At 44.5% G+C, this 23231-nt stretch overlaps 1 protein-coding gene across 8 annotated transcripts in view; it reads right to left on the reverse strand.

Annotated features, from left to right (window-relative positions):
- The window catches only part of LOC126547757 (uncharacterized), a 201063-nt gene that overhangs the window by 166453 nt on the left and 11379 nt on the right, over positions 1 to 23231 (reverse strand). For 5 of the 8 annotated variants that reach the window (XM_055063420.2, XM_055063421.2, XM_055063417.2 and 2 more), the window contains exons 4-5: positions 12958 to 13002; positions 7280 to 7324 (exon numbers count right to left, since the gene is read on the reverse strand). In XM_055063420.2, coding sequence (XP_054919395.1) covers positions 7280 to 7287 — 8 coding nt within the window. In that variant the 5' untranslated portion in view covers positions 7288 to 7324; positions 12958 to 13002. The remainder of the gene's footprint in view (positions 1 to 7279; positions 7325 to 12957; positions 13003 to 23231) is intronic. The other 3 variants (XM_055063422.2, XM_055063418.2, XM_055063419.2) reach the window with 2 other exon arrangements.

Below are 23231 nucleotides of genomic sequence, written 5' to 3' on the forward strand. Positions count from 1 at the left end.
TTTCCCGTACTCTAAAACAAGTAAAAAAAAAAGTGTACCGGCAGCTGGAATTGAATCCACACTATCTGAGTGGAAAGCAGAGATGGTGCCACTACACTAAAGCCTAACTCAAGATGGTGGCTCTATGACAGATTTTTTCTTACATTTGAAGACACGTTAAGTGCATTCATAACTCTTTTTCTGCTGCCGGATTTCGGCTTGTTAGAATATCTTTCTGCTACTATTTTAGGCAAATTATACACAATACTTGGCTCTCTTACAAATGTGGAACCTGTGGTTGCCACAATGAGTGCCTTTCTTTTCAAAACTGCGGGTGATCGCTGTGTTGACCAAGGAGACTGGTGTTGACATTGATGTGCAGTGCTCAGCGTGCAGTCGCTGGATTTTACTTCCTGCACACACCTGCACTGGTACCATTCACGTTGCTGCCACCAATGAAGACATCCCTGCCCTTGTTTTCATTGAGAATCCCTCCACATCCATCGGCTGCCATCGCCCAAGCTGCCACAGCTGTAGCAGATGACTGGCATTCACAAGCGAGAGTAGGCCAATGGTTTAAAAAACTGTCTACATTTATATCATTTGTGTATGTATTTTTAATTAAGGTTATGAAATTACTATGCATATGTATGGTATTTATAAACAACTTAATGAAGCGAAATCAAAAAGGGGGCTGACAGATGGATTAGCACACATAGTATTAAGTTTATAAACAGGGAGAAGGTGCCTCAGAAAGGCTGGCCAACATTTCGATAGGAGGAGGACCTATCTTCGTCAAAGGCAGCCTCATCATCCTCAGCAGGTTAGTTTTAACTGGTTAGTAGAGTGATAACTCATGTGGCAGTTGATGGTGGTGGCTGGCTGTAAAGAGAGAGACTGAAAAGAAAATGACCGCTGTGACTTGGAATATTTAGGCGTGGTTTCTAAGACAAGGGGACAAAAGCGAGAGAGTGGGAAGACGGCAGAAGAAAGAAAAAAGAAAAAAGAAAGAGGACATAGGAGGATGGGGTGTTGGGGGAGCAAGAGGTTAGGGAGCCTTCAGAGGCGTCGCAGGCAGCAGTGTTTCTAGCATTGCCGAAGGCGTTGCATTGGCAGCCAATCGGATCGTTCACCCCAGTGGCATCACTCGCCCACGTTACGCAGTGTCAGAAGAGGCAGCTGAAAAGTTGGGAGAGCAGCACCGCTGCAATTGGTAGCGATATACATTTTTAAAGCCTTACGCAGCCTCACCGAGTGGACACAGGAGATCGCTATGGCATGTGGCTACCCAGAATAAGTAGGGCGCCCATCTAGGGCAAAGGCTGCGCTTACTCGGAATAAATGTTTGAGTGCTCTATGCAGGGCACTCAAATCTGTCTCTTAATGATCACAAAGAACTACCCTACTGACCCAGTACGTTTGGACACAACTGTCAAAACTGTTTCAGGGTCCCTTCAAAAAATAATGGAGGCTTCTACGGGAATTGAGCAGACTCTATACTGCCTCATATTGTCTTTGCTTTCCATTTCACTGAAGTAGTTATACATTAATATGAATTGTCCTACAATTAAATCACTTATTAATGCGTCAATAGCAGGTTTGTTAGCCATGTCACAAAAGACATAAATCAACTGTTTCTGACGTGCTAACATTGCTCAGATATTTTATTTAGACTTACAAAGTAAACCCTGAAGTGAAGAAAAAGCCACCTGACAACACTTCTGCATACCGAACCCAACTTAAAAGAACCAACAACTGACGTTTGTTTAAACTTTTTCAATGCACTGCAAAGCGTACGGTCCAAGGTGCTCAATCCTGCAGCAGTCCCGCAGGAAATGCCATGGGACACATCGAATCAATTTTTTTCTACCCACAGTCATGATCGCGTTTACATAGCCCTATGCTGGAAACAACACTAACTCAACATAAAAGAGACTGTATGCCCCATATGAGAAAAGCTATACACAAGTGTATCCTTCTGTAAGAAATCAATCTGTTTAAGGCAATTATTAAGTGGCTCATGCTTTCTGACCAGTTCAACTGTTTCTGTGATAATATTTACATATTTTGTATTATGTTCTCTGTTGAACTATCTTTTATGCTCCAGTCATTTCCAAGCCAAGCCATGAAGCACCACTAGCACTTGTGTACCGGTGCCAACACCCCTTTATCCAATGGAGCCTTTATAGCAGAAGTTGAAGAGATTTTGTGTCTTACAGAGAAAGCACCAAACAGATCAGTGGAGTACTCGCAAACTCACACACATACGGGAGCACTTATGACTGCTGCCATTAAGTGAGGGATGCCACCTGCTCTGCCATAGGCGCCGACTACGGTGAGGCTCCGGGGCCCGAGCCCCCTACGGAGATTTCTAAGGGGGGGAGGGCTAAGCTCTCCCGCCCTCCCCCCCCCCCCCAGGGTATGCCTAAGCCCCCCACCCCCCCACCCACATACCTAAAGTACCGTTACCAGAGCTTTGTCACCCACGTCAATTGAGTTTTCTTCCGGCTTTCCTCGACCTTTTCACTTAAAATTTTATTAGGGCTAATAGCTTTCTGCATCATTGTTACAGCGGACGTGCATGGCTTTTAATTCATACTTTCGCTTTATTTCTGCAAATTTGACAATAGGAGGACACGTGCATTAGTGGTGGCTGCCTCATTCGTATTTTCTGCCATCAACACGGTTTTAAATTTCCAATCTAAAAACCACGCACATATACAATATATTTAAATATAAACACAGGACAAAATCTATTATATCTTTGAAAGAGATGGAGGTAGCCAATCAAAAATTATCTCTAGAGGTATGGATAGCTTATGCCTAGAGAATGAATATGTTGCTGTATGTTCACCATGCTTCAAATTGCTTTGCGTGCTTTTTTGACCATAAAAAAATCTAGACTTCAGTGGCCCCTTCGGCAGTCTTTTATCAATGGTGTGTGAAATACACCTGAATGTTGTGCGTCTCAGTATTGCTTCTCTTTCCAGTAAGCAATGCTAACGACTCATGAAAAAAAAGCTCTAATAATTTACAACATTTATTGGGGTTGGAAACCTCGTCACTTACACATAAAGGTCATAAATATATACAGGCTGTCTCAATTAACTATCATGGACCAAGATTTAAAAAAAGAGCAATCCGTAACTCGAAGAAAACCAAGTGCATATTATTTCCAGTACAGTGGAGCAGCTTCCAGTAATTCTTTCGTTACTGAGATTTAATTGGGTAATTGTAAATAATCTTATACGTCGAGACGTTCTGTCCTAATTATCATAGTGTCAATGAGGCATTTCTAGGCACAGTTTAGAGACATCTAACTGCGGTATCTTCAGCAACGTACTAATTGCATACAAATTTTTTTTTCAGACTGATAAATAAATCCCACGAAGTATGAAGAATACCACATGACTGCGCTCCCATCCAGATCATAAAGCAGCGTCCTTGAATAGGCTCTGTCCGAGTTATGCAGAACAAAATAAAGGAAATAAAAAAAAACATCGTGATCGAGATAGTGCCTTATCTGCCGTGCTTCGGCAGAAGTAATACATCGCGTTTGGTGTTAGTTGGAAGCAAGCTGTGATAGCTGTTGTCTTAGCATCGATAAAGTCCACTATTTTCTTCATTATTATTTTTCATTTTTTTGCCACGAAACCTATCACCACAAAAGCGAATTGACAACGTCAGTGCATAGGTTTGAAGGTGCGTTTTGTTTCATCCCAGTCACCATGTCTTTCTCTAATGAGCAGAATGAAAACATGATCCTTGCCTTGGGAGCTGCAAATGGCAACAAGAGCAAGGCCGCAAATATATATCAGTCATGGAAGTGTGGTGGAAGACCAAACGCGACTATCATCAGAAATTATGAAAACCTGAGACAAACCAGCAGCTTCAAGAAATAGTGGCGAAGGATTCCATCTTTCAGTCCTAGCCTACGCACGGATGCTCTAGCATTTATGGTCTCAAACCCTCATGCTAGCGTGCGGGACGTGGCAGCCCAGGTACCAGTTTCCAAGTCATCAGTTCAGAGGATTCTAAATGACGGCCTTTCACCCGTACCACCTTAACCATGGAGCATGAATGCTTGGAAGATAAGGACCTGTAGAATCGTCTAGATTTCTCTAATTGGGTCCTCACAAAAGCCAATGAGTCACCGGACTTTTTGAGCAACATCATGTGCACAGATGAAGCCAATTTTTGCATACACATCTTGGTAAATTTGCATAATGCACACTATTGGAGGGACTACAATGTGCACTGAGTAATGCGCAATCGGCACCAGTACCACTGGTCGCTTGATGTGTTGTTCGGAATTTACTCCGGTGCCACAATCGGTCCTATCTTCTTCGATCGCACACAGACTAGACAGTGTTACGTGAACAAAATCCTTGAAGGAGTGGTAGATGAGTTTCTCAGCGAAGTCCAATAGTCACATCTTCCACTTGTGTGTGATCAGCAAGATGGCGCACATGGACACAGCAGCAGCCGAGCACGAAACTGCCTGGATGTGGCTTTTCATGCACAATAGATTGGAAGGCATGGGCCTGCTAATTGACCGGCTAGGTCACCTGACCTCTCTCCACTCAATTTCTTTCTTTGAGGTTATGTGAAAGATCGTGCTTACATGACCGAGATGGACGTCAGGTTGGTTCAAGGCAAGTATAACGGATGTCTGCTGTAGAATTCCGGCGTCGGTCATCAAGAAAGCCACTGAAGATACGATAAAGCGGACTCAGTACTGCGTAGCTGCAAAAGGAGACCTATTCGAAGACGTCCTCTACGCAGCAGCTGGTGTTCAACGGAGCTTACGAATTTCTAGATAATGAAGGCACACTTAACTCTGATGGTCTTCTGTTTCCTTATTTCTTATTTCCCCAGACATCCTGATTGGCAATTCAGCTCATTTAGAATTGGTATATTTAATTTCTTCAACGCATCGGTTTTGTCTTTTCTCTACACGTTGATTGCTTCCCGGTCTGTTTATTTCGCTGTTATTTTCAACATGAACCTGTTTTTGCAGCACGTATACACTTTCATGAAAAATAAAACGGTTACTTTAATTTGGCTTTGCTCCGAAGCAAGGTTCTGGCGCAAAGTATAGCTTCGCGTGCACTCTTTCGATGCGGTGCGAGCAAAGCCAGGATTTTGAAACATTCTATGCCTATTACATTGCTTTGCGCATTTCGTGCACGGTCAGAGTGGCGCTCCAGCAGCGTTATCAAGGGGGTTTTGTTATCAATGTGATCAGTTGGCCTTAAGAGACAGATAATAAGTGTGACATAGAAATGAGAGGAAGGAATAGCTGCAAAGCCGCGAAATCTGTTATTGGTGCTCCATCCGTACCATTATCAAGCTGATGCACTGTCTCTTCGGGTTTGCAAACAGGCAATGCAGTTGCTTACAATCAGCTTATTTGAGGGCGCTGCTTTATGATGCGGGTGGGAGAGCACTCACGTCGTATATTTCACATTTCATGAGCTGCAATAAGACTGAAGAGTGGGCTAGTTGGTTTGACTTCATTGTGGAAAGTTTTGCGCACATTGAACGAAGACAAGAAAAGGACATAACGCCCAGCGCACACTGACAACTGGCAACTGACAATTGAGTTGTCATCAACAGAGTTGTTAGTCTGCGCTGGTCTTTATGTCCTTTTCTTGTCTTCGTTCAAAAATCACTAGGTATACGGTTATATCTTAATTGAGGGAGGGAGGGAGGGGTCTGCAATTTTGCTGGAAAGACAAAGCAGTATTAGTGGTAGCCAAGCATGCGAAAATTACGCGAAGGAAGATAACACCACCGAGAGGACTCGGGGTGTGAAATTGAACTGTGTCCTACTATGAGGTCTTGCGTATGCTCATATAACGCCGTCGCTTCATTGATGGAATTCTTGGAGGTCACACGCTTGGCCAGCATCACAACGTGTTAAACCGTCGGTTGCCAGCATTTTACAAAAGTTCTTCCTATTCTATCCTATTGAAGGTCACACAAAGTTTTTTCAACTGCAAGAAACACACACACACACACACACATATATATATATATATATATATATGGGGGGGGGGAGTTGGAAAGCTGTTCGCTCCCCCCCCCCCCCCCCCCCAGAAAAATGAGAACTCTCTGCTTATGTGCTCTGCCATTCAACTCTTTGATGCGACAACAATGCCACTTGTTAACATTGTTTAATTTATAAAACGGATTGAAAAGTGTGCATACATACATAAAATATAATAAAAGCCTTTTTAAATAAAACACCACGCACATTATGACAGCTAACTTATGTACACCAATTTATGAAGTTGCACAGTAGCATGTCATGGCATGCAGTTTTACACAACTTCCTGCACCAAATGAAAATTGTAATACCTCTTTCAACCTCTAACAGCTTGTTCAATACCATCAATATAAAGCATCTTTGTTTCTTTTCCACCATAAATCTCGGGACACATTGTGGTAAGTTGTCAGACCATTTATGTCAGAGCCTTGAGAAAGGGAGTGCCCCAAAAGTGCTTTTAACACTTGATAATGGTATTTCGTGACATGACTAACAACTTTCTCATTCACTCCTTAATAGGTAAACAACTAATTTAAAGTTTTTTTTCAAAAATCACTAGGTAATATGAAAAAAAAATGACAACATACTCAGAACTCGGACAATCACCTTCTGGCAACTCAAGACCTCCATTTTTTCTTTATTCTTGATGACAATTATTTTAGATATTTGGTATATCTTCTTATCATGGAGCATTTATCATGTAGTGGTTCACACTGTCCATGATACTAGCAAAGGAGGCCGGAGGGCATAGCACAAGTCAACTACGACTTATCTGCACACTAACCTTGAAATGACGAGAAAATATGATGAGAAGTAGGATAAACGAAGAGTCAGATGTTCTTTAAGAGCAGCTGGCATAAAAAAAAATATTTTTGAGAGAAAAGAAAAAGTTTGTCAATTGTGCACAGGGTTTGGTAAACGCCCCCAAGGGCAGGTTTTACAGAAAGACTCAAATGCCAAGATAAATTTCACTGACAGAACACTGACATGGCAGAAATAATAGAAAAGAAGTGGAAAGTGAAGATCTAGCCTCAACTTAGTGCCATAACAATTCCTTCACTAATTTACAGCCTTAGTTTACTGAAGTCAGCCATAATAATGTAATCATATAGATAGGCTTAAAATGTACAGACATAACCACGTCTTTAGGCACATGCTTGAAAAAGTTTAGCGTTCTGACAATGCCCACCCATGTGTTAACACAGATTTTACTTCATTGCAAAGCGATTAAGCGTACAGATAAATTACCGGTTCATCTATTCCCAACGACGGAAGGTGCCTTGCTTCACATTTCTGAAAAGAAAATAGAAGAAAAAAAAAACGGCAAGGTTGTCTTTCGCGGATTAAGACTGTCCTCATGCAGCCATCACATTCATAGGTTTACGAAGCGCTGCTTGCTACATCGTTTTGCATAAATATATGCACAACTTCTCAAACTCCTCAGCCTTGGATACCTTGGATACCTTCAGCAACTTTCAAAAACGTAAAAAGTGTGCAGTAGAGGTGGACATGCAATAAAAGTCACAGGCGCACCGTCCATCAATGGAGATCCACACTACAATATTCATTACACAAAAATAGAAGTGAAAACAGTACTTGTAGACAGCTGCACCTGCCTCTTTTCAATGGCCAAGCTAATATGGCCACCGCATTAATTTAGGGCCAGCCAAAGAATGCTTTCTCTGTCGCAATATATTTTTGGGGGTAAACTTTATACCATCACACTCACACTCACTTCAACCCTTCAACAAGCCCACTTGCTTGTTGAAGGGTTGAAGTGCCAGTACGCATCCTAAGACATAAGAGAGAGAGAGAATAAACTTTATTCAAGAACCCCGGTCCGGGTTCGCCCGCTTTGTTCTAGTTGTCTGCCAAGCCGAGCGTCGTGACGAGCTCGATCATGGCACATACATACGTCAGAGGAGGAGTCCGCCAGCCACTCCTCAAGTGTCGTAGGTCTACGGGTGGGTGAGTTTGGCAAGGCTAGCCTGAATAGTGGGACGGCTCCCCGGACAATCCCACAGAATGTGAGCATTATCTGGGAAGCCGCCACATGCCATGCAAGCAGGTTTACCAGGCAAACCTTGTGTGCAGTGTTGGAAGTGTGGGGACAAGAGAGAGTGCGTCTGTGCACGCCTCCATAGTACCGCCTCTCTTTACTTCATGTGTGTGTCTACTTGTGGATACTTCATGGAGTTGTTTCGTAAATCGTCAAGTTTTTCGCACCTTTCCAACCGCGCGAAGGCATATTGCTCATTCAGACTCAGTGGGTCCGGCCACCACAGAGGAGGGCTCGGGAGATTTGTGCGGGATGAGGCATGTGCCACTTCGTTCCCTCTGATCCCTGTGTGACTCGGAATTCACTGAATCCGCACTCTAATGTTAGGGTGTAAGAGACAGAAGTAATTATTCAATGAAATGCAAGTTTCACAAACGTCTCTATGCAAGATCCCTCATCCTACACCTTCTTTCTTGTCAGCAAGCATTGCACATCAGCGTTCCCTTTTTATGACTAGAGCTGACAACTTGTGCAGAAAATTCATTAAGGATGGACAATGCAAAGACAAAGAGCACTGAAAGTGAAGAATTGATGGTAACATGTGCTTAATTGGCCATATGGCAGTGATTAACACCACAGTAAATCTGCATACTGGAAAACGTGTCTTGTCTCAGACGCACGTTTTTCCCGTTCCCTCTGTAAAAGCATTACAGCAAAATCTTGGCAATTCAAAATCTCCTCATTCGAAGTGAAGGATAATTCGAACTGATCGGTTGGTCCCAGCAGAGTTACATTTATTTGAATAGGGAAAAAATCCTGCAAATTTAAACTCCTAGAAATGTACAATGGTTATATCGAACAAAATTTCTCACCCTCTCACAGACCAACTTTCGGACAAACCCCAAGCCGAAGGATGCATCGCTAGCCACCGTAACTACGCGTACTGCAGAAATTGAGCGTTTTAGCTTTCTATAGCCCATGCAGCATCTCTCCACAAAAACATCGTAAAGTGTCACATGAGCACTATTTTAGCATACTGTCATCGCATTCTGCACTTCAGCGGATAAGCAAATTAATGATGCAGTAAAGAATTAGGCTTTTATGGGGTCCCGCATCACCAATTAATGACCAGTTCTAAAGCCTATCGCATTATCTGGTAGGCTCATAGTCTACGGAGCAGACCTCTGAAGTTATCTTTCTCTTTGCATTCCCAGCTCAAATTAGCCACATTCGCTCGGTGATGTGTAAATTCAGAGACAGCGCTTCCAAAAGTGCGCAATCAGGCACTACACCTCGGTGATATGGTACGGTGGCCGACTGATAATACGAACAGCTTTTAGAAAATTTCAGACACCTTACTGCGTGCCACCACTCAAGAACTCAAGACTCCATCACACTCACTTGCCCAACCACATGCCAATTAGGCCACTGATTTGATCGAGGCAAGCAGAAAAGCAATAGTATTTTGATACATCGCCAGCACCTCCTCAAAAGAAAAAGTAATAGTCTGCCTAGTTGACCCAATTTCAGCTGACTTCGCCCGAACTCCGACACAATCCAATAGAAGCCACAAAGCTGCAAAAGATGTATTTGCAGTCTATCGCGCGAGTTCCGCACATCTTAACAGTCACAATCACAAAGCAGCTTCAAACGGTGCCTCTATGTTTCTGTTGAAGAGGGTAGGAATTAGGGAACTGCATGACAATGACACTGTTGGAAAAGAATGCACAATCATAGGGATACAAGAGTGTGGTCCGCCTCTTAAGTTGCAGGCAATGGAGATTTGGTGCATTTAGAGACCATACTTTGGACTGTATTCAGCGACAGCAATGACAACGGTCAAAATACAGACTGAACAGGCCGCACGCAAGCATATGTCCCATGCCTGCAGCAAGGCAATGGCTAGCTTTTCTGATCACTTGTAGATAAAAACTCCATTTTTGGTCAATTCGTTATTTCAGACTCCATTTATTCGAAGTTTTAGGTGGTCCTGTATTGGGCACATTACACAGCGAACATTATTGACCACAATATGTAAACCGGCTGTTTTGCTCAATCACTGTTTTAACAGAGTAATTTTCTCGTCCTCTTGGAGTTTGAATTAATTAGGTTCCACTGTAATTGCTCCTTTGCCAGCGCAAATAAATAAATTTGATATCTCACAGGCTTAACCTTCTTCAGATAGTCCCTCAGAAAAAATGTATCTTATAAAAGAATGCTTCCCCTTAGCATAGGCGCAGACTATGGGGGGGGGGGTTCCGGAGCCCGAGCCCCTTACGGAGTTTTCCGAGGGGGAGGAGGATGGCCTCAGCCCCCCCCCCCCACTCCCGGGTGATGCCGAAGCCCCCTCAGCCCCTACACACATCTAAAGTGAGAGCTTTGTCACCCACATCAACTGAGTTTTCTTCTGACTTTGCTCGATCTTTTCACTCAAAATTTTATTGGGGCTAATAGCTTTCTGCATCATTGTTACAGCGGACGTGCATGGCTTTTAATTCATACTTTCACTTTATTTCTGCAAATCATGACAATAGGAGGACACGTGCTTTAGAAGCACTAGCGGTGGCTGTCTCATTCGTATTTTCTGCCATCAGCACGGTTTTAAATTTCCAATCTAAAAACCACGCACATATACAATATATTTAAATATACACACAGGACAAATTCTATTATATTTTTGAAAGAGATGGAGGTAGCCAATTAAAAATTATTTCTAGAGGTATGGATAGCTTATGCCTAGAGAATGAATATGTTGCTGTATGTTCACCATGCTTCAAATTGCTTTGTGTGCTTTTTTGACCATAAAAAAAAAAACTATAGACTTCAGTGACCCCTTCGGCAGAGTCTTTTATCAATGGCGTGTGAGATACGCGTGAATGTTGTGCGTCTCAGTATTGCTTCTCTTTGAAGGAAGCAATGCTAACGACTCATGAAAAAAAAAAATTTCTAATAATTTATGACATTTATTAGGGATGGAAACTTCGTCACTTGCATGCAAACGTCATAAATATATACAGGGTGTCCCAGTTAACTATCATGCACCAAGATTTAAAAAAAGAACAATGAGTTACTCGAAGAAAACCTAGTGCATATTGTGTATAGTACCGTGGAGTAGCTGTCAGTAATTTTTTTCTTACTGAGATTCAATTAGGTAATTGTAATTAATTATCTAACACGAGACATACTATCCTAATTTTCAGAGTGTCAATGAGGCATCCGAAGGCACAGCCAAGGGGCATCTAGCTGTGGTATTTTCAGCGACGTACCAATTGTGTACGATTTTGTCCGACTGACAAAGAAACCTCACGAAAGGATCCAGGATCCCTGGATCAGTGCTCTCATCAGCATCCTTGCTGATCCATCCACCTCTTCACCATCTCGCGCTCTTCACCGCCAGGCTACCCACTTCTGCATTCACGACGGCCTTCTTTATCGTCGCAATTACCTCTCTGACGGTCGCAAGTGGCTTCTTGTGATACCCCGCCATCTCGATGACCTTATCTCCGACGCTTTCCACGCAGACCCTCAGTGCGCGCATGCTGGCCTCTTCAAGACCTATGCTCAACTATGCAGTCGATTTTATTGGCGCGGCATGTATAACTAAGCCCGAAAGTTCATTCGCTCCTGTGCTCAGTGCTCATATTTTGCCTTAAGTGACCTTCGCGTACAATACCGCCGTACAATAAACTATGTGCTTTACACCATTTCGTCTCCTTTACGGCCGCAAAGTTCAGACGATGCTAGACGCTATGCTGCCATGTCAAGACAACGAGCATCTAACTACTGACGCTGAAGAATTTGCTCAGCGCACTAAGGAAGCTCGCCAGCTTGCACGGTTGCACATCGGTCAGCAGCAGCACGCAGATGCACTGCATTATAACATCCGCCACAGACAAGTACGCTACAACCCTGGCGACCAAGTGTGGGTGTAGACTCCTGTTCGCCGCCGTGGCCTGAAAAGTTGCTCAGCCAGTATTTTGGCCCATACAAAGTGCTGCTCAAACACGGCGTAGACAACAACCTAGCCCTGGCATCGTTCACGTCGTACGCATGAAGCCATGTCGCGCATTCGTGATTATTACCTTTTTTTTCATTAATTTTTTATGCTTGTGCTCATATTTGCAGCTAATGCGGTTACCTCTCCAATTCTTGAGACTCTGCATGTCATGCTTCACAACTGCTGTACTTGTGGCTTTCCTGTCGCTGTGACTGTGTTCTTTGCACGAGCATCTGCCTTGACCATGTTTCTTTGCCCCCTCTTTTTCTTACCACCATTTTTTCACCATAGAGCCGCTTGTCATTACGAGGGAGGGGGAACATTCCACCTACAGTAGTGGGCACAGCGCAAGAGAAGAGGCAGGAAGAACAAGAAGGAAGAAGCACGCGTGCTACCCCCACCCGTTCAATAGCTAGGTCCCACTGCCACGTTTTTCGGGAGCCAGCTGTCTGCATTAAACGTCACGAGTCCTCTTTGAAGACACGCGACAATATGATTACGAGGCACGCCGTAGCGGAGAACTCCGGATTAATTTTGACCGCCTGGGGTTCTTTAGCATGCACCCAATGCACAGTAAATGGATGTTTTTGCATTTTGACCCCACTGAAATGCGGCCCCGCCACGGCCAGGATTTGATCCTGCACCCTTGGCTTGGCTGCGCAACGCCAAAACCACTATACCATCCCAGCGAGAAGCAACGGTTCAAAATACCTGCTCATGAGCATTTCAACTTTGGGCCACAACACTCTATTCCCTAATCTTTAGTTGACCGGATACTGCCTACCATAACAATTTTACACCTAGCTTTGGACATTACCCATGTAATAAGATGTGTGTACATATTCACAAGAAACTGTTTTCCAATGCTTGCCATGCATTAATGTTGATGCTACTTCAGTGAACAGGAGATCAAAAATGGAGATCAATTACCATTCCAATTTCATCGAATAATACAGGGGGTTCTGTTTTACAAATCTGAAAACAGAGAAAAAAAAAAGCATTACTTTCAGTACATTCACATCTATCCTATTACTCAACACGTCTAGAATTCAAGGTGTTGACATGTCTCCTACAGAGTGAGGAAGTGTGACATCAGGGGTCATGTGATTGAGAGACGGTGGCGGCACAGATGCACTGGCAATGTGGAGCATATAAACACTCGCAAAAGCAATGTTTAAAATTGCTTCTCATTTCCATTTTTGTTGAATTAATGAAACAAAACCGCAACCACAGGTTCTTTTAGTTTATATAAATATCGATACAGTGTGTAAATAAGATTCGGAGTTTTGTTCAAGGAAAGGGGGCACAGTTACTTGGCAGCAATATTGGTGCTGGGTTGCGCCAGAGAGAGAGTGATTATGAAGAGGCCTTATTTTCTGCAACCCTTAAGAAAGCATGGCTCAGTGTCTCCTGCAAAGCACATGTTGCAGCAGCACCTTACAGTGCTCCACTCGGATAAGCGCGTCATCAGATGTCGAACCACCTCCCCGTCCCTTTCCTGATCGTGGCCTCGTAAGGCAGGAGCAGTCTCTCCTGCTGCGCCTAAGGATTGGCTGCTCGTGGACAGCAACCTGAAGGTACAGAAAGGGCCTGGCTCCATCCTTGGCCTGCTTAGCGTGCAGCAACACCGAGACATTCAGTACAGCCCTTGGTTCTGCCCCACTTTCTCCAAAAAGAAAGCTCCTCTCTACAGATAATTTTGACAACTTGGACTACCTAAGGTCTCAGCATCGCAACTGCTGTTCCCAAGCTGGCAACACAGCTTCGCCTTCAGGCACCTTCTCATGTTCCTGGAGGATACGGGGCTGTTGTGTAACTTGTAAATGCACCGCCTGGCTACCGCTGACAGCCAAGGGCTCTGTGACCGCCTCGACCTTCTCTCTCTTCTTTCCTCTTGCACCAGATGATCATGTAAACATGAAGTGATGGTGGCACGAACGAAAAGTACCAGCATTAACTGCATATGATGCATACAGCATACATGCAATATGGATCATGGTACTTAAGTTGAGTCGAGTTGATTTGTAACTACCATGTTTATAGCACAATAATTCTGAAGTTTGCAAAGCTGGAAAACAGGTGCACATATTTAGCATGCCACAAGTGATGAGTCACAGCTGGCTTAGAATTGATGCATTGTAATTGTACTGCAAGATTTGCAATTAAACACCACTGATAAAATTGCACCACTACAGCCAGAAAGAGGTTTAATCTATTAAAAAGGTCCTGCGCTACAGCCTGCATGTATGGCTTTAAAAGAAACCATGTACATATTGCCATTTCTTGATAAGTTTTAATGCTGCTGTAATTGCAATGTACAGAAGATTAAGCATGGAGAAAAATTACTGGTTCATCTATCCTCGAAAATTAAGAATGCTGTGTCTCAGAGTTCCGAAAAAGAAAAATACAAGGTTACTTTTATAGTTAAAATAACAGTGTTCAAAAAGGTCCTCATATATAAGGCTGTACAATAATCTACGATGTGGCCAAAAAAAAGTGTCTTCTAAGAGAGCCTGTGCCCCATAGTCAACGTGCATTCTTTTCGAAGAAAACTGCTTTTTGACTATTCCTGCTGTCACATTACACCGATGTTACTTCAGCTTCAGGGAGGAGGGGGGAGGAGATCAAACATAAAAATCAATGGCCAGTTTGTCTATACGCGATGATGAAGGCTGCCGTTTCAAGGTGCTGAAAAAAAATGTGACCTTTCATATTTCATCTACAAACAATGATCACGATAGGCTAGGCAATAACCTGCTTTTTATGTATTTCACAGAAATAGTTTTCCAATAAGCCCTTAAACATTCCAGCTCAGGGAGCCTCAACAATTTTCAAAGCATGACAGAGGGTGCCTCAATGCAGTTGTCTATGCCATGATTGGGATGGATGCAGGACAGAAACAAAGTTCCATCTCCTAAAGTAGTTCTTGCCCTGTAGTATATGTTCCTGTGTTAACACTCTGTACCATCCTCCTAAATTGATGGAAGTACTTGACATGCATTTTTAAGCAGTTCTTTAGATAATGCATAACGATGATGACTATTGCGTGTTGTTAGTTTTGTAACTACATTTATGGCATTTCGTCATGTACTTCATCAAATTTTATATATTTGCATTGTACCTAAAAAAAGAATGGACCGCTTATTCGCTACATCTATATCCTGTATGCACCTTGTAAGCTTACTGCACTTACCGAGTGTATCCTCAAACATTATCTACATTTTGCATTAAAGGGACACTAAAGGCAAATACTAAATCGACGTGGACTGTTTAAACACGTTTCCAGAAACCTCGTGATGCTTGTTTCGTGCCAAGAAAAGACTTAGTTTACAAGAAAATTGTATCTGAAGGGTCCGAATACCTTTTTCGAAATTCAAATCTCCCGCCACCAACCAGCGGAGTGGTGACGTTGCATACACCATCACTGTCCATTGCTGCTGTCGGTAAGTAAAACGGCACCCGACAGACGGCGGCACCGAGCCAAGACAGAGCGGTGGATTCGCCGCTGCAATTGCTTTTTCGTCAAGTGGCGTAGACCGTTTGGGCATGCCGCGACATCACATGGAAGCTGAATTCTCTGCTACTTGTAGTTTGAGCAATTTTCACAAGCCAGCACAACCAGTGCAGCACTACGCGATCATGAAAGTACTGAAACGCCAAAGCGTGGGCAGAGCAGACACGAGTGAAAACAAAACCTTTCGACTCCCCACGTCGTGGTCAATGGTAATTTCAATGAGTTATTTTTTCTAAACATGAAATGGAACTGGACAAGTAGCATTTTATTTCATCTATTTCATAATACGAGGATGTTTCTTGCAAGGAGCAGCTGAGTACTAGTGACAGAATTTAACTGAGGAATGCTTTCATCATCGGGCAAGTGCTTGAATGTCCTGGGGGAGTTTCTAATCATGTCCTGCATTTAGTTCGATTTCTCTATTATTAAGGCTCTGTTCGCGATAATATTGATGCCTTAGAGATTCTCGAGCACTAATCTATCACTTTAGCTTGACTTAGTATTTGTCTTTAGTGACCCTTTAACTACATTTTCATTTTCAAAACTAGTGTGCTTGTTTGATTCATTCTATATTAAATGTTTGCACTTAGTCTGTATTTTTGCCCCTCCTGCAATAATCTTTATTGGGTTTGGCAGTGCACTTGAACCTCATTATAACAAAGTTGAAGGGGGAGCTGAAATTACTTCGTTATATCCTTTACTTTGTTATATCCATTATTGTCATATACTGCAATATATGCCCAATGGGGTGCGCAATTGTAAACATGGAAACAAGAAGATGGCATAGCAGCCCGCGTAATCGCTACATGGCCACGCATGCAATGCAATTTGAATAAAACAACAAAATAATCTCCAGCATGTGCAACACGCAACTTCTTGGCACCTGACGCGACAGCCTTTAGACAGGTGCCTTCTGTTCCACTGTGATGGTCTTTCGCATCCATTTTCCACTTGGCTCGTCGCAGCCGAGCAGCATGTGGCACACAACACAGCGCTCCGCTGTGTGATAGAGGAGGTAAGCAAGCTTGGCTTGGCTGGCTCGTAACCTCCGAGACTGCACCGGTGGCAATGCGATCTAGGAGGCCATGCCCAGCTGCCAGCCCTCGCGGCATGCCGCAGGAAGAAGTGAACGCATGGCTTGGGCGTGATCCCTGAAATTGTGCCGAGATTTCTGTTGTGTCGGCTGGCGCTCATCTTGATAAGAGCACCCTGCGAAGTGCGCAGGCGCCACTAAATGTTAAAAGCAGAGTGCCCCTTGCTAGCGGCTCTCTCTTTCTTGCCGAGCCTCAACCCACAAGCATGGGTCAATAAACGTCGTTCACCCGGAACTAGTCTGATCCTTTCGACACGCCTGGCGCAAAATGTAACAATTTCGAAGAACAGATCCAGCTGCAGCTGCCTGTGCAGCACGCCGTAGAGAAAGAGAGAAGTGAATCAACTAATCCTTCGCACTGCTGCGCTTAGCCACACAGCATGGTGCAACTCGCACAGGATCCCATGTGAACCCCAATATTGCGCCGGGAAGATCTCGGAGGCGATGCCCACCTGTGCCACACAATAGAAGCAGATGCACCTATCTTTCACACAGCCACGCGAGGTGGTGCAGCTCGTGTAGCCAGGCACACGCAAGAGAGAGAGGTCAGTGGTGAAGTGCAATAGTGAGCCACTGCTTGTGCGCAGCTACGCGCGGCGGTGAGAAAGACCAGTGTTGCTCAACTGCGTATATGACGCGGGGATGCGGGAGTTTTCAACAGCCGCGGCGAATGAGTGCCAAACCCCGTTCTGAATATTCTGAAACTGTCTTCGATGCGCAACGGTCAGGTATTTTTTTGGTTTCAGAGACGAATCCAGTTCGTTATATCCATTGGCAGGACAATTTCACTTCACTAAAACAAGGTTTTAAATACATGTATCTCTATCGATATTTCAAGGGGAATTTCATTTACTTCGGTATATCCATTATTTCATTATATCCTGTTTTGTTATAACGAGGTTTGTGTGTATGTCTAAATAAATACTTCTGACAATTATTGTTGTTATTTAATGCTGATGCTAGTTCAACATGCAAGAGATTAAGAATAGAGATTAATCACAAGTTTGTCTACTCCCGACGATGAAGGACACTTAGTTTCAAAATTATGAAAGAACAAAATAATGCTACCCTTTATACTTGAGAACTCTCTACAAGCAGATATCAGATGCCAGATGATCTGCATGCTACATGCTATTTGGCGTAAATATGTGGGTGTTTTCATAAATGTTTCAGCTCAAGAAAGCTCAGCAGTTATTAAAGTGTGACAGATGGCTCCTCAACGCCATCATCTACACCTGATTATTGGCACACATAAGAGTTAAAATTTTAATCTTCTGAAACCGTTCTTCCAGCATAGTCCATGTGAATATAAATAGCACCTTATTAATTCAGTGTCATCACAATGCAAAAGATATTCAAGTAGGTTTTCAATGTTCTAAGAAATCTTATGAAAACAAGCAGAAACTTTTGCATAGGCACACATCACCGTTAATCGCCTGCTACACAGTTAATTTAGGTACTCGTTCATGCACAAGCACTTGGTCACAGTATTTTGAAGTCATCACCATTGCAGTAGAGAAAACTAGGTGCTGGGCACGTTCACATCACAAGGAGCCATCCTGAACGCGCACAGCTGTACTGGATTATACTCGTGCAGCACTAGGGGCTTGTTACGGTTGACGTTTAACACCCCGGGCAAAAAAGATGCTCAAAAGAACCTGCTCAAGCGAAACGGAGGATGCATTCCTAATTTGTTATGGTCGTCTCGAGTGGTTGCCGGTCTGGCGGATGCCCCCACAGCGTTTACAGGCGCCTTTGTGTGTGTGCGTCAAAACCCTTTCCGCGAACTGTCAGACTCTAGGGGAGACGCTTTTCCGCGAACCAACATCACCTAGAAGAAAGGCTCAGCCGCCCATCCCAGACCCGCGGGTTGGCGCCAGAGGAGGCAAGCAAGTGCAACGTCGCCTAGGAAAGTGGGAGCAGCCGCAAAGCAACAATGGGGACGTGCAACCTCACCCAGGAAAGAAGGAGCAGCCGAAAAGCAATGACGGGGACGTGCAACATCGCCCAGGAGAAAAGGAGCAGCCGCAAAGCAACGATGGGGACTCAGTGCATGTCACGTGACGTTGACATGAGGAAGATCCCGCCTATGATCCTGGTGGGCCTATTTAAGGGGCGCCGCAATGTATCTTTCAATTCATTCATTCTTTTTCTTATCCTGCACCAACCATTGGATAAACAGCGCGAGTTTTGCACTAGAAATTGTCTCGTCCTTGCCTGGTCGCCATGCTCTACTGGACGCCTACGGGACGCCGGTCTACCAGACGCCATGGTCTACCAGACGCCTTTGTGTCCTTTGCAATGTGGCTTCTCTTGGCCGTCTGACCTTTAGCCTCATGAGCTTTTGCAGCCTTCTTTTTTTCCACATGGCATCTTTTTCAGCTGCTTTCCGAAGTGCATGGTGTCCTGGCTGAAGACCAAGAGATTAGCAAAGTTCTGGATATGCACGGAGATTTCCAGTATTATACCTGCAGACCACTTCATTAATGGCAGTCTCTGCAGCTATCAATGAAGAGTGTTCTTTTGGCAGAACAGCCCATATTGTCACGTGGTGGTGACGTTGAAGAACACAGTAGCAATACTGTGAAAGACAAAACTAACTTTTATTGGGTGAACCTGTGCCCACAAGAACAGGCTACACTTATAGCACAACGATAGCGGCAAACATGGTCGGCGATCGGCGAAAATCTGATCAGCGGGTCAAGTGCGTCGGCTTTTATACAGCAGTCGTCGAATGTTCCAGACTAATCGTTGGGACCCACGTGCCTTCCACAAAGTTCTACACCATTTGCATCAGGCGATGAAATCAGATAACATAAGGTTCGGCGACAACAGACAGCAGATAGAAGCATCGATAACTTTCCAGAAACTTCGGATACATGCAGGCGCGTCCCGCGCTCTGCAATAACATTTGTTGGGCGGCAAAACGCGGTCGCCCAATAAAGATAAGTACACGTGTCAATATGTTCGAGTGTAGGCTCTCTGCGACATTTCCTGGGGTGGTTTTTTTTTTTTTTTTTTTTGCCCTGGCACTGTTCGAGAAACTGTGGATCCAAAAGTCACTGATACACAAGTAGCAGGGCAGTGGTGACGTGGGATCCCAAATGGGTCGGGGTAGCTGTGGTTGACCTTTAGCTTCTGAAGCCTGGTGTCTGCACCAGCTATCAGGACCTGGTGGACAAAGGTCGTGGTACGGATCAATATCGGTTGAAGTGATGTGGTAAAATGTAGCCGTTACGGCTCTCTGCATTTCTTCCACATCAGCATTCTCTCTTAGCGCCTGATCATAATAGTCTGTCCACTTATTTATTAGGTTTTGTGTCAGGCCACCTCTTCTTCCAATGGGCCAGTTCTTTTTGCTTTTAGTGATGAGGGTGCGTAGAGCTGTTCCCATCCTTCTTTTTGACATAGTTGATTCAATCTTCTTTTTTAGAAGTATGAAACCATAGATCTTCTCTCAACACAAAGCCAAGAAAGTGCAGCTGTCGCTGTTACAAACTATGTTGGTGTAGTGCAAGTCATTTTTTTCTAGTGAGTGCCCGAACAGTATGAGTGTTGCCTCAACTTCCATTTGGCTTGAGTTTGCTTCAGTGTTTTCTGGCAAACATGTGCCTCCTTCCAATCGCTGTATCCATCATCACCTTCTTTGGAGCCTAGCGTACACCCATGACAATGGTTTGACAACACAACGCAGCCGAGCACCAATCTTGTGTAGAATCTGTGACAAGTGCCAACACCGATGTGGGATGCGTGGCCACGCGTCATACACGTCTCGTCATAGACCACTGCCACATTCTTTGGGGGTATTGGCTCCATTTGCCTGTACATTTCGCGGACGGCTGCCACAGCCTTGGAAAACAAATGTGCTGCAGCTACCTCGCCAGCAGGCCGAAATTCTCCTTTGAGGTGCTTTTGAAATGTTTTGCAATATAATCCCCTATGCGAGACATTCATCATAGACCAAAAATGAGTGAGTGCAATTACTCTTCTCGAATACTTTTAATAGCTTGCATTGCCCGAATATTTACTACGAAAGCCCTGCTATTTTCCATTAGCGGTAATGGCCAAGCATTATCCACGCCACAAGCTGTGCAGGTTAGCACCATTTTCACTGCCAAACCATGCTTAGTTTCATGCTTGACTTTTACTCACGGCTGTTTGCACAGCTGGCACAGAGCGCAGACAAGCAAACCATTCTGGGCCGCGTGTTGGACAAGGAAAAACTAATCTTCGGCCCAAGTTTCGATGTGACCCTCACCATGGCCCGTCAGCGTCATCCTGCACTCCCTCACAGACACTGCACTTAGCAACTCTTGAACTGTCACAGCACATTTGTGAGATGCTTCCGGAGACGCGAAACGAGGCTCTAATGGGGCCCAAATTGTGCTACCGGTGGTGCTGGAAGACACTGTCACATCCTCTCACGAATTACTAGGCTGAGCATCCGCAATGTACCCATCGTGGTTGCTTAGTGGCTTAAGTGTTGGGCTTAAGCATGAGGTCGCGGGATCGAATCCCAGCCACGGCGGCCACATCTCAATGGAGGCGAAATGCGAAAACACCCGTGTACTTAGATTTAGGCACAGTTAAGGAATCCCAGGTGGTGCATATTTCCGGAGTCCCCCACTACGGCGTGCCTCATAATCAGATCGTGGTTTTGGCACGTGAAGCCTCATAATTTCATCTTCATTTTTTTAATCTGCGATGTCTGCAACCTGTGCAGCATGCTGAACGAATGTTTCTGCCGGCACAAAACACTGCTCCAGGGGCACCTGACCAGTTTCATCTATGTGTGCAGACGATGTTCCATTCATGCTTGCGGTGCTTGGCTGTAAGTCCGCTTAGCATTGCACGCCGCTGTGATTGTCTCTGCTTGCAGAAGTCATCAAAGCAAACTTTTTTTTAGTGATCAGTGGCTTCGACTTATGAGCACCAAACTGATATGCAGTCTTGCGTTTCTTCTTGAGCGATCGCCAGCCCATGATCACAGGCGAGGGCAAATCTCAATACTATGATGTGCTGAGCTTAAGAATGACGTTTTTCTTTAACAAGCGGCAGTCCGTTATCGTAAGTGAGATGCAATCTTGAAACCACGCCGCAACGAGTTGAAAAGATGCGAAGTTAGCGGCTCATCAGCGCTGCCAGAGAGGAGAGCAGACGACCTTGCGCCAGCTGCTAAGGGCAGCTGCCCGGGAGACAAATGTGGAGCTGCGTACAGTCACATGGCATGCGCTGCCTATCAGAAACCGTCGCAAGACCTTGAAACTTTTGCTTGCTGCGCGCTTGGAAGTGCCAAGAGCATTTCAATGCAGGACTAAAGATCTGTGTTGACGAAAGCACTGTTGGTTTCAAAGGCAGGGTGTCATTCAAATGCTATAATCCACAAAACTAACGAAGTGGAGCCTTCATGCATTTGCACTGGCTGACTGGAAGACTGGGTATGTTTTAGCCTTTGAGCCACAATATGGAAGCCTACAACGGAGCGCCTCTATCAGCCAGACTTTCCATTTACATGCCACATTGTTCTGTACCTCTTGGAGAAAGTGCTTCTTGCCAGTGGTGGCTCTGAGTACCACCTGTACGCTGACAGGTACTGCACGTCACCACCGCTTGCCGAAGAACTGCTTTCGAAAAATGTGCTCCTCACAGGCACAGTCGTGCCTAGCAGGAAGAATATGCCACAGCAACTAAAGAAAAAGATCAAGAAAGCTGAAGTGGCTGCATATCAACATGATGACTCATACATGGCCCTGGCTTGGCGAGATAAGCAGCAGGTGACAGTGCTAAGTTCTGCTCACAGCCCAGTGATGCAAGAGGTCACAAGATGTGGCAAAACTGTAAGATTGAATGTGTTGACATCTGCGACTATACAGAAAACATAGAGGCTGTCGACATGCATGACCACTGCTGCACAAGCTATGCATTTGTATGTAAATTAGTGAAATGATTAATTTAATTATGGGGTTTTACGTGCCAAAACCACTTTCTGATTATGAGGCACGCCGTAGTGGAGGACTCCGGGAATTTCGACCACCTGGGGTTCTTTAACGTGCACCTAAATTTAAGTACATGGGTGTTTTCGCATTTCGCCCCCATCGAAATGCGGCCGCCGTGGCCGGGATTCGATCCCGCGACCTCGTGCTCACCAGCCCAACACCATAGCCACTGAGCAACCACGGCGGGTAAATTAGTGAAATGGTGGAGGAAGCTGTTCTTCTGGCTGATTGAGGTTTCTGTTCTAAACAGCTAACTATTGATGAAAATGCAGTTGGCTGCTCAAGGCACCAAGAAACCGAGACACCTCTCCTACCTATGAAAGCTTATTGAACAGGTTGTCGGTGACATGCAGTCAAAACCAAAGTAGAGGTGCCTGTCGGCAAATTCCCAAGGGGATGAGCGCTTGGATAGCAAGCCACACTTCTTATATAAGAATGTGAATAGTAACAGCAAGGACTGGACTGTGTGCAGTGATAGAAAAAAGAAAGGCGACAGGAAGAAAACTGCTTTCTACTGCAAGACATGAAGTACAAATGCTGGCCTCCACCCTGGGGACTGCTTGAAGCATTACCATACTGTGCTCAAATACCGATGACAGCG

The sequence above is a fragment of the Dermacentor andersoni genome, chromosome 1 (genome assembly GCF_023375885.2).
Source record: "Dermacentor andersoni chromosome 1, qqDerAnde1_hic_scaffold, whole genome shotgun sequence".
Taxonomy (NCBI): Eukaryota; Metazoa; Arthropoda; class Arachnida; order Ixodida; family Ixodidae; genus Dermacentor; species Dermacentor andersoni.